The 12,881-nt window shown below is 37.1% G+C and overlaps 1 protein-coding gene across 3 annotated transcripts in view; it reads left to right on the top strand.

Annotated features, from left to right (window-relative positions):
• The window catches only part of LOC149784322 (translation initiation factor eIF2B subunit delta-like), a 96,760-nt gene that overhangs the window by 36,266 nt on the left and 47,613 nt on the right, over positions 1-12,881 (top strand). For all 3 annotated transcript variants that reach the window (XM_089932353.1, XM_089932351.1, XM_089932352.1), the window contains exon 4: positions 1,858-1,891. In XM_089932353.1, coding sequence (XP_089788479.1) covers positions 1,858-1,891 — 34 coding nt within the window. The remainder of the gene's footprint in view (positions 1-1,857; positions 1,892-12,881) is intronic.

The following is a 12,881-nucleotide window of genomic DNA, read 5'->3' as shown; positions in this document are numbered from 1 at the left end:
AAGATTATTATAATCAAACCTAGAAATTAAATCATCATTGACTAAGTTTGTTCAGGCTATAAAAACAAGGTTTAGTCAGATGCTTAGCATGTGAAGATCAAAAGACACTTGACCTATCTGAGAAGCTGTGATGAGCAGAAAATCAAAAGAAGCCTTATATTGCTATTTTTGTGACCCATAATCTGATACTTCACCTGCATTCACAGACACATTTTGAATATTGAATGACCCCTGACCCTAATGAAAAGGGATATAACTTCAGTCTTTCCTCAAAGACAAACATTTTGTTCTTCAGAGATAGCTTTAATTCACAGGCAAATAGATGAAGATATCTAATTCAAGGTAACTTAACTTACATTTCTGCTGTGATAACATTACTTTTCTCATCAACTAACAAATGAATTGCTTCAATCCTGTGCTGTAAGGATAAAAACCACCTTGTTTTCAAAACTGATACATTGACATCTTTGAGTTTGACTGACAATGAGACTGGACCATGGCAAGTACAATTGTGATATGAAATTCTTAAACATCAATTCACATAGTATGCCCTTATTTAAACAATGCCCTGCTCATCAGACAGAAGAATTGTTTAATTTGCATACTTGGAGCAGTCACTGCTGATATGCTTCAGTAACTATTTATGGCATGGTGAAACCATTGTTTGATTAGAAAACACCTTGCCACTGACTGGGAAAGGCATGTGACCATTAAATACAGGACATTGGTGGGGTGTGTGATTAGAATGGCCATTATGACCAGGTGACAGCTGAACTAAGGTGACCATTATTACAGGTTGGACTATAGATGAAGCCATGGTAGTTTATATAGGCTTGTGTTCATACAGGTAAAAAGCCTGCTTAGTGAAATGGACAACTGTTAGGATGTGTACCAGTTTAATGATACCATGATCATTTGGACATCTTGTTTCAATAGTTTTACCAGAAACAATGGTTTTGAAGAAACATTCAGTGGCAGAAAAATCTAAAAATTATTGCAGGGTAAGAAATTTTCCCAATGTAAAGGCCAGGTCAGAAAGCAACATTTTTGTTAAAAAAATGATTGTTTTAAAAAAATGGAATTTTACATATTTTCCAGCAATAAAACATTTGATTATTGAATTCTCCCTCTGGGTAAGCACAGCAGGATGCCTGAATTATATATTTATATTGCATTAGTGAGTGTTGGATGATTTTTGCTGGTAAGAGACCAAACTAATCAACACATGACTGATTCTCATTATATAGTCAAAGTCCATACTACCAGGCTATCAGGAAGAACTTTAAATAAATGAAACTTTTGATAAACATAAAATATGGATAAGTTTTTGAGAGGGGTTGGTCAACTACTAGACAGGCAATAAAATATTGTCAGAAAAGGAATTATTCGAATATGTTTGATCTTAAATCAGGGCTCTCGAACATGAGGGTCGTGTCCCACATTTGGCCTGCCAAGCCATATCCTGTGGCCCGCAAAATGATTGGTGTCACAAGTTGTCATGAGAGATAATAAAGGTTGTGCAGCCCTTGGGCCATCAAAAATGCCCTCATGTGGCCCTCAGGGTGGTTTTAGTTTCAGACCCCTGTCTTAAAAAGATTATATATGTTTGTAAACTTGACTGACACTTTCCATTAGCGGGTTTGATCATGAGTATGTGCAGTTAAGACTAATTATAAACATGGTGAAAGTTGGTAATACATGGGTATTACAGCAATCTTGGGGTCACCTCCAGTAATTTACCAGCAAACCAGAAAAATCTGTTGGGCAACAATATTTTAAAAGCTGATTGCTCGGGCATTTTCAAACTCCTGACACAAAATAACCACTATATGACCTTTATTTATCATTTCTTTTCAGGAAGCACAAAGAGCTGCTAAAGAGGCAGGGAAAGGTGGGTAAAATTCACAGTTAAATTCATCAGTTTAATATACAGTTCAGCCATTGATAATTAACTCTATATAAATCAGGTTTCATGTTTTGTTACCATGTAATTTTGTTTAGAAATGGCATGAATACTTTTATTTATATGCAGATTTTAACTCAGTTCTTTGTTGTCTCACCTGTGAAGCACAGGTAACATATTAATCACTTTTCCAACAGCAGTTCATAGTTGTTATTACAGGTTTTTGCAGTTAGATGAATTTCTTGAAATAATTGTACAGTATGTTCAATTATGGAATTTGATGAATTCATCATTAAGGGTGGTGCTTATAACAGGTAGAAAGTGGTCAGAGTGACCTACTTTTCAGGTTCAGTTGATCTGCTTCCTTGTTTTAGCACACCAGATTACTCATGGAGACACCTTTAATATGGAGGCGGGTGTGGATCCCATGTTTAGCTTGCCTGTATGAAATATATGTAAACTATTGTACTACGCTTAGCATTTGTGTCAGTGTCTACACAGATAAATGCATATAACACATATACACCCTCACTAAATGTCAGCCATTCTTCTTTCCTTTGGCAACAGGTTGGAGTGGGTTTCATAGTGCCTACTTCACATGGATGTGATCAGGGGGCAGACTTTGACCATACATGTACGATAGTTGTACATTCTTAGATAAGTTCTTTTGTTTAGCTCAGGTGTTTTGCACAGTCTAAATACTGTTTTACGAAAAATTGGTGGGGAGATGCACCTGAATGAATACTACACTTTCATCATTGAATTGGGTTATTGTGACCTGTATTGCAAACATAAAGTTCACCAACTTTTTATTTTAAATTTATCTCTCAAATTCTATTCAAACTTGATGGTTATAAGGATCTTTATTAGCATCATACCTAGGGGTGAAATGATACACTTGTGCCTCGTATAGATCTGATTCACGATACACAGCCTGTGATACAATACATATCGATACACATGAAATTGATAGTCTTTCCATCTTTGGAAAAAAGTGCCCTTTTTTGTTTGTTGATTATCTTGGTTGTATTTCCAATAAGCAGATTACAGATAGAGATATAGTTATCATTTATTTGATAGTACTCAAGATGGCCACTATTGCTTAACCGACTTGAAGCAGCTGTTCCGTTTTTTTGTGCCATTTTCCTGATATATGAGCTTGTTGCCTGTCTTTGTCTACATTATTGTGTTCATCATATATTGGCTGTTCAGTTCATATGTGTTTCTTCATCTCCTTGTTTTGGAAACAAGAACAGTTAGACTTTTTCTCAGCTGTTTTGCTCCACTGCTACAACTTCCTTTGTTTTTGAACAAACCACCATCATGTGATACTTGCCAGTCAACCCATTTATCCTATGATGGACCCACATTACTTGCTTCAAATGACCACTCCTTGGCTCTCCACACTACATTGTGCTCTAGACTAAACGAACTGGGTCTACATTCATCATTATCTACACGTAAACAAAAGCGAGAAAAAAAAATATTTCAAAGCTGGCTGGCATAGAACAGGAAGAAGAATTCCAGTTATCTCCCTTATGCCCTTTCCGGCTCAATAATTAAAAAATTTGACCATTAATTTAGATAACCTAATTCAAATCCCTATTAAATCGTCAATCTTTGTGTCAACTATCCAGGAGATACCTCTGTGTATTGCATTATTCAATGTCCAGTCAGTAGGACCACCGGAAAAGCGCACAGAAATAGTTAATTTCATCAACAACCAGAATATTGACATCTTTTTCCTGACAGAAACATGGCTAAAAACATCAGGTGATGAGCCCAAGTGCACGGATCTAACACCCACTGGTTACTCCATCAAGTCGTTCCCCTGCCACTCTTATGGAGGTGGAGTTGCTGTCATCACAAAGAACTCCATGATCAAATGAACAAATCTCTCAACCACACCACAACATTCATTTTCGACCACACATCATTTGAACTAGTCCAAACCACACTCACAATGGAGCAAAGGTCAGTCCATTTTTTCTGCCTATAGAAAAAGCAAGCTGACTGAATCTCTCTTTTTGGAGCAGTTTCCGAATCTCCTGGAGTATGGAAATTTGATAGGTGGCAACCTAATTATTCTTGGAGATTTCAGCTTTCACTTTGACTGTCTAGGAAACCCAAACACATAAAAACTCCTAGATTCCATTAATGTTTTCAACCTCAAACAGTCTGTTAACAAACCCACCCATAAACATCTCATTTTAGACTGGATTCTTCATAGACCTAATGATAGCATTCTATGGTCCTCCCTAGTATCCCACAAACTGGCATCAGATCACCTCTGCATTATATGCCATCTTGACATATCAGTCCCTAATCTTATCTGCTACTAAGAGAAACCTCTGTATGATAAATAGAACCAAACTAATGCATGACATCTAAGCAAACCTAACAACTTGCTTACCTCCTAGTACAGAACAACTCGATAACTGCCTGCATTCATTGCTCGACAAACATGCCCCTGCTAGCAATTGCAGAGTATCAATTCAGAAGTGTTCTCCGTGGTATAGCAGTGTTAGGGACCAGCTTCGCACTGTTAAAAGAGACCGCCATAAAGCTGAGAGGCTTTGGCTTTCCATCAGACTCACTATTCAAGTAAATCTATGAAGCCACTAAGAAGAATGTCACAAATATAGTCCATGCAGCAAAATCAGCCCACTACAGTACTAAGATCATGGAAAGTTCCAGCTGCAAAGAGCTCTTCGAGATCACTAACAAGCTAATGTCAAGGAACAAATGTACACCACTTCCTACTACCTTTCTCCAGTCAACCTTCCAGACATGTTTGCAGATTTCTTCCGTGACAAAGTACAGACCATTAGAGATAAGCTTGACACCACAATTTCAATTGACTCATCATCACCATACAATTGGGATACAGAATTTGAGCGGCAACCATTAGCAGCATTTGAACCTATCTCTATGGATTTCGTACGTACAATCCTGATGAAGAGTGCACCAAAGTCATGTGAACTTCATCCAATTCCAACATCACTGCTGCTTGAGTGCTTAGATCCAGTATTGCCTTCACTAACTGATGTTATTAATACCTCTCTCTCATCGGGGGAATTCCCATCATTTTTCAGAACTGCCATTGTAAAGCCTCTGTTGAAGACACCAACACTAGACCATAACGATTTAAAGAACTACTGCCCAGTTTCTAATCTCCCATTCATATAAAAAATCTTAGAAAAGGTTGTTCTATCCCAGCTTGTATCTCATCTGAATTCCAACAGTCTTTTTAGCAATGTACAGTCTGCATATCGCCCTTGCCACAGTACTGAATCTACTCTTCTAAAAGTAGTTAATGACATTCTCCCTGCGTTGGATAACGGAAGATTACAGTCCTCACCCTCCTTGATTTGTCTGCAGCATTTGACACAATAGACTATGATATTTTACTTCACCATCTCCAGCATGTATTTGGCATTCATGATACAGTATTACTGTGGTTCAAGTCCTACTTGGTCAACAGGACACAAATTGTGTCTACAAATGGAATACACTCCAGCCCAGTTAATCTATGTGGTGGTGTTCCAAGGGGTCTGTTCTTGGACCTGTTCTCTTGATTTTATACACTCAGCCCCTCTCAAGTGTCATAGATCATCATCCAGTGTCTAACCAAGTATGCTGATGACACCCAAATATACAAATCTAGCCACCCAACTGAAGTTAATGCTACCATCCAAGGTGTAGAGAGGTGCATTTCTGATGTGAAATCATAGATGACATGTAATAAGCTGCAGATGAATGATGATAAAACTGAAGCCATTCTGATCACAACACAAAGACTTTCTCATTCACATCCTTTGCCACAAACAATTAATATCAGCAGCACCAACATTAAATTCATGCAATCAGTAGGAAACCTAGGTGTTACTCTGGACAGTACTCTCACATTGCACTAGCATGTCGTGAACATATTGCAAGGTTGCATATCTTGAGCTGAGACGCATCAGCTCCATTCGCAAATATCTTTCAGGTGATGCCACTAAAACACCTGTGTGTTCATTAGTACTTTCTAGACTTGACTATTGTAACTCAATTCTGTCTGGTTCATCTCAATATCTATTCCAGAAACTTCAAAAAGTTCAAGACACAGCTGCTTGGATCATACTTAGAGTACCATGATCAGATCACACCTCCCCGCTGCTCTGTACCCTACACTGGCTATCCAGTACAACCAAAACAAGTTACACTTCCATCCATAGCAACAATGCCAGATCTAGTCAGTAAAATCATTATTGAAGTTGCTCAACAATGTCTGACTGTATCTATGATTGCAGACACAGCACTGGAAAGTGGATTAAAATCATGGACACAAGCAAAGAAGTATTGGATGAAACAAATAATAGCAACAATCATTGAAGTACCTGATGTCATTTTGGACATGGACATACCTGTAATTAAATCAAAAAAGATTTTCATTATTATTCATACCCAGTGAAAGAGGTCAAATAGACTTACAAGTACATGTTACATCTCAGTATTTGTTCCATGTGAGGCCTTAGAAATCAGTGGAAAACTAATACAACCAATGATGCTGATTACCTTGACAATGGTAATGTTGGATTTGTTAACTCTGGTTTCATGGCATAATTCAGCAGCACAAAGAGAAAAGGAAATTGAGTAACATTGATATTGCCTCAACTATTATTGAACTTGTAGAGACATGCAAGAACTGCTGGCCCAGTTTTGATGTTTCATGAGGATGAATCCTTCAAGGAGATCATACAAATGTCAGAAATGTGTCTGGAGATGTGCGAATACATGCTGTAATTTGAGACAGCCAGTATTATAGCATTGGATTTCAACAGCATCAAGGACAACTTCATACTTCATGGAGCCTCATTATCATTTTTCGTTTAAGATTCCTCTCAGATATATGTTGAGGTTTTGCAGAGACTTTTGCTAGCCTGTGTTGGAAGCCTAACACAGAGTTATATTAAACCCAAAACGTATTGATAATGATACAGTTTGGCATGGCACAGCAAATGGTAAAATTATTTAGTCGAAATTAACATTCTGGATGCCAGTGATAATCCCTTCATTGGCTGCAGAAACATTTTGTTGTCATTTTTGAGTTCTGGAGGCACATCAGCCACTATCATTTCTCATACTCAGTACAGACTTATATGAAAGTAGTGCCAAGCAGTTTTCATGGTATATAACTACCTACTTGGCAGACCAAGACACATTTGTGGTTTTTCAAGAGATGGCTCAGGTGTGTGGCAGATCGCTCATCAGTAAAATGTTGTTTGACTGGTTAAGATTGTCTTGGCTTTCTTGGTGTTTGACTGGTCATCAGGAACCCCATTGTCATTGATGGACTGAGACCAAAAATTGTTGATACAGAACTGCAGATTTCTCAGCATGATTTCACCATGTTGTACCCAACGTTGGAACACTTGGACCCTTAGATTTAGTGGTTGATATGCACTTTATTGCATGTGTAACTTTGGTCCCCACTGGCAATCCTCCACCATTCCCCTATTCCTGGATATTTTGCTGTAGTTCTCTCTGTAGGGCACAGGTAGTCAAATGAGGGACATTGACACACCTGTACAAAACCTGATATTGTTGTAGTTGTTTTTGTTGAACAGCATGATTAGAAATAATGTCATGTCACAAAGTTATGGTTGACCTTGGCCTAAAGCAGCTTATAAAAATAAGAGCCAAATAAAGTGATTGCAGGTGACATTAATACTTTTTCCTACACAATTAACTGGAAATGACTCCTAGTGGTTAACCCAAACACAGCTTAATCAGCTAAATGTGGCCAAAGAAAAGAACACCTTGGTGACATTGAAGTTATCCATGTCAGAGATAATTCAGATGCAAAATAACAGTGGAATATTTCTATTCCTCGTGGCCATTCCAGAATTGTTGGCAGCTGATGCACCTGCAGTTGCAAAAGCATCTAAATTAAAGGCTATTGTTACTGTATCTTGGGTGGCTGTTGTAAGTTATATTTATTTAGTTTGTATTGTGTGCTTGACCTTTGTCCATGATTGAGGATAGAAATGTAGAGTGTACCTGATGTTTATTAAACACGTTTATAAGTTATAAATAAGTCCTTTACTGACATTTAAGTTCAAGGTCTAGCCATATTTACAAACTTAAGAATGTTTTGGAAGTGAACTTCTAACCCACATCATGGTTATTTTATTGTGTCTTTGGTTTGTATACAGGGTTGATTTAAGCAACATTGTTCATTTTGTTTAAGTTCAGTATGTGGAATTACTTACTGTTGTGTTCTGTTATATTTTCAGAGGAGTCATTTATTATCCACTGCAATTTCAAAGTGCTCATTGACAATTTAAACTAAAATATTATTTAGGGATTATTATGAATTCATTCAAGGCATTCTAGTTTATATCATTGTGATTAGTAAAGACTATTGGTACATCAGCACTTTCAAGAGTGTTGGGATGTCAGGACATTCAAGATTGGAATTATTTCAGAATACCGCTTGGACCTTATTTGGAAGGATATTGTAACAAGATAACCGGGTGGGATTTTGGATTTACAACAGAATACTTTTGATGGTGATACAAATACAATGTTTAATGATGAATGAGATAAGAATTATGATTAATACATGTGTATAATAGCCAAATATTGGATCAAGTAACATAATCCGCGTGAACTAAATAATAAAAATACAAATAAATGACTTTACACAGTACAAGCACAAGGGGTGAATGAGTCACAGTGATTTCACAATGAAAGAATGATGTGTTTTACTCAAATAGTAAAAATGTATTTTACTCATGTAGTAAAAAATGTATGCACTCAGATAGTGAAAATGATGAAAACAAATGGACAGATGTACAAAATATATTATACAGTCCCAAAAACACAGTGGGTATTACAACCCCAAAAATTTGCCCATGGCTAAAAGATTAGATGTATGGAGTTACACACTCCATCACCAGCACACATGGCTACCAGTCACACTGTCAATATTCCAGGTTGGTAAATCAAGCAATCAGCGCCCACCAGCCTTGGTCAGCCATGCCTGATCACCTGCTACTTGACCAGCAACACTTTACTCAGCTCTATGGCTGCTATGGTTAAACTTCACAGCTGCTACAGCCAGTTCCTATGGTTAGCTCTGCAGCTTGTACCATGATGATTCCAATCACTCCAATAACTCTGTTCACTCTTCTGGGGGGCCCCGAGTGGTCTAAAGTGCTGTCCGTTACGGATCACTGCCATCTCACCTTTGTCTGCGTGGGTTCGAGTCTCGGATTCGGCTAATGTGGGTATGTGAGAAAGCTTGCCAGTAGCATCTCGTGGGTTGGTAGTTCTTTCCGGTGTTTTTCCAGGTTCTTCCTTCACCATTAATACTGGCCGCCATGTATAGCCTATTGTATGCTGAAAAATGGCGTTAAGCCCTACAACAACAACAACAACAACTGTTCACTTGGTCAGTCAGACCACTCCTATCACTCTGGTCAGCTGAAAACCCATCTAACACCATGTGCATAACACAGGCATATATGATCAAATGTAATGATGTTATATAGGGTAATCTATACAGATTACATTATTGGCACAATAATTACAAAACAATACATAAGTTCAGAAATGAACCTAACCGTGCCTGATAAGAATCCTACAGTACTAAACATTTCTTAAAATTGCAACTTTATATTGGTAAGTCACAAATAAGAATAGAAAATATTTGCATGATACTACATAAGCCGAAGCTACATAGAAAATATACAAAAATAAAACATGGTAGTACAATAGTTATAACTTATAAATGAAGCCGGACTACCTGTATTTAATAAATAAATGTATTTATACAATTCCATGACAGCTATACTTTTGGATTGATGATAGAACTTCTAGGATTATTTGGGATTTAATTCACAATGCTGTAAGTAACTTGTCGTTTTGCTGTTTTGCTTTTTCTGTTACTTAGTTTAAGACCATAGTCATAACAGAAATTGGGGGCTTCTCTGGAATACAGTTTTTTTCCCATTGTTTCTGAGAAATTAAAATTATTTTCAAAATTTAAATTGACTTTGTTTTGGAATTTTTGTTGTCCCAGGTAATGTTTTTAATTGCACATATTTTAACAATCTTTAGTGAATTAAAAATGCATTAAAAATGTCATCTATGATAGTGAACTTTGTTTCAAATCCTACCCAGGCACGGTTAGAGTCTCTGAAAAATGTTAAAGTTGCTTGAGCTTACCAGGCATTGTGCTATTTCAGAAGTAAAAGCATCTTTGTCAAAAGAAGAAATACAAAATATTTTTTTTCCTGTATTTGGTTGAAAATTTTTGGGATAAAAGTGCTTTGGGTTTGATTAGTAAGTCTGTTTCTGGTTTTGATAGAGTTAAGTAAGCTTCAGCTTCAGAAAGAAATTATGCAAATTCAGAAAGACATGATAGAAATACAATCACAGAGAGAGAGAGAGGGAAAAATATGTATTCAGAGAGAAGAGAGGCAGATGAAAAGAGAGAGAGATACAAAGGCAGAGAGAAAAAGAAAATAGAAAAATTAAAAGAGAGAGAGAGAGAGGAAAGGGATAGGCAGAGATAAAGAAGAGAGGGAAATACAAATGCAGAGAGAGAGAGAGAGCGATAAGGAAGAAAAGATTATGCAATATAGATTTAAAAGAATTAGAACTGGCAAGTAGAGCCTGGTCTTGCCCCCCATTGCACACAATTTCAGACTTTCATGTTATCATAAATATCGAGTTACTACCCCCGTTTCTGGAAAAGGAAGTTGATAAATATTTTTTCATCTTGACAAGATTGCTGAAAACTTGAACTAGCCAAGAAAGCACTGGACCTTGTTATTACAAGGTGTACTTATTACTGGAGCTTGTGAGATCTCATTTCACTGTCAGTGCAACAGCGCTGATTATGATGTGGTTAAGGAATAAATCTGAAGGGTTATGAGCTTGCACCTGAAGCATATCAACAGAATTTTAGGAATTGTAGAAAACTATATAAACAAACAATTCTCATTTTTGCATGGGAGAAAAAACTACTATTTGATAGGTAGTGTGTACCCAAGAAGGTTGATTGAGTTTACAGTAACCACAGGCAGCTCATAATAATTGAAGAGTTCAAAAATTATGTCCATAGTAATGTCAAGACCTATCTTGATGAGCAAATGGTAAAACTTTGGATACTGTTGCTCATACAGCTGATGATTATTCCCAGACTCACAAAGTTTTGACAATAAAGTCTTCCAGGCAGGTTTTTGGTAAACAAATCATCTCAGTCTCATATATTAAGTGCTTCCAAGTCTTAATGTGGCACAACTTTTAGGAATCAAACTTCTGATAAGATTGATCAGAAATCATTATCTCTGCCTATGTGCACTTACTGTGAGAAGAAAATGGACATTATTTCTGATTGCTACAAGTTGAAGAATAAGCAGCAGAATCAAGACAGAGCTATTCGAGATGCACTTATTTCAAAGAGGTCATGGTCATGGTCTTTAATTGAAAGCACTACACTGGTTGAGTTAAACAGACCCTAGTCTGATTTCATTATGGAGAATTATGAAGCATTCATGTTGAAAGGTTCTGTATCACTTATCAGTGATTCTGCTAAGCTTATCCCTGTTAAGATATTAAGGGGCACAGGAGCTTCTCGGAGTCTTTGGTATCAGGTACTTTGTCATTGGCTAAGTCTTCTAGTGTAAGTGTTCCTATTCAGCGAGTAGTGTATGACATTGTTAATTTTCTTCAACATTGTTTAAATTTGTTATCAGAATCAGTGACTGCCAGACCAATGACTGCTTTACCCATTTAGGGTATTTATATGTATTGACGATGATGTAGCTGGAGGTAAGGTTGTGATTAATCCACTTGTAACTGATGAGTCTTTTTTGATGAATCAAAAGCACATCTAACAGCATTACGTGATTTGGATTTTTAACGCAGCTTTGAAAAAAGATTCAGTCATATCTGCAGTGTGGGAGTTTATAGTTATGTCTAGCACTGGGGCATCATGCTGCAGACATGTAGCATCATGTCCCACCTAGTAACAATATCCTTGCACCAGGCTGACCAGTCCTAACATTAACCTCTTAGTGCTGAGTGCCTTGCGAGACAGCTGCCAATACCATTTTTATATGTCTTGGTATGATTTGGCTAGGCTTCAAACCTGCCACCTCCCATGTCTGAAGCAGATGCTAAAACCACCTAGGCCACCTGAGTGTTCAGCATTGATACTAATTTTGTTCCACTTTTTGATGAATATCTATGTTACAGTGGTATTAACAAACCCTCATATACACTAAAATATAATCTTGTTAAGGACAATTAGAAATTGACAGTTGGGTCCACCCTCACCCTTATGTACCAGAGTCAGCTCTAAGCTAGCTTAAGATTGCTGCATTAGCATGCAGAAATACCCAGTCACTGACAGCACAGCCAGGTATAAAAGCACTCAACAAAGAAGTGTAATTTACTGAAAAAATCCATCCCAGAACCAAGAAAATACAAATTTGTTATTCAGCAAGTATGCGTTTGGCCATGGAAAAGTTCTTAGATGAAAATGAGAACAGTTGTTTGTGACACATGTCAGTGGCATAGTCGATATGGTTGTAAATGAATGTTGTACAATGTCATCAGAATGAACAATCCTCTGAGACTTAATATTTCCCAGGTACATATTTGCTATGCTTGTATAGCAGTTGTAGAAGTAAAAAGGGTAATTGGTTAAAATAGCATGTGCATGATACTCCTGAAGAAGTCCAGCCTGTCAAACAATTATATTTTGTGATCATACTAATAACATAATAACTATGATAGGCATGATTTGTGACCTCGTGTCCTCAACAACATTTGACCTTGGTATGGTTGGAATTGTGACCACAGCAACTATCAGGTACAAAAGTTTTTCTGTCAAGGCAATTTCAATAGCAACTGATTTGGCTGGTGGTGCTGGTAAAATCTCACAGCAGCTGCATTGACAAACGTGTCTATTCAGAAT

Source organism: Sinohyriopsis cumingii, chromosome 14, assembly GCF_028554795.1.
Source record: "Sinohyriopsis cumingii isolate HCF-2022 chromosome 14, ASM2855479v2, whole genome shotgun sequence".
Taxonomy (NCBI): domain Eukaryota; kingdom Metazoa; phylum Mollusca; class Bivalvia; order Unionida; family Unionidae; genus Sinohyriopsis; species Sinohyriopsis cumingii.
This window is presented reverse-complemented; position numbering and strand designations above follow the sequence as displayed.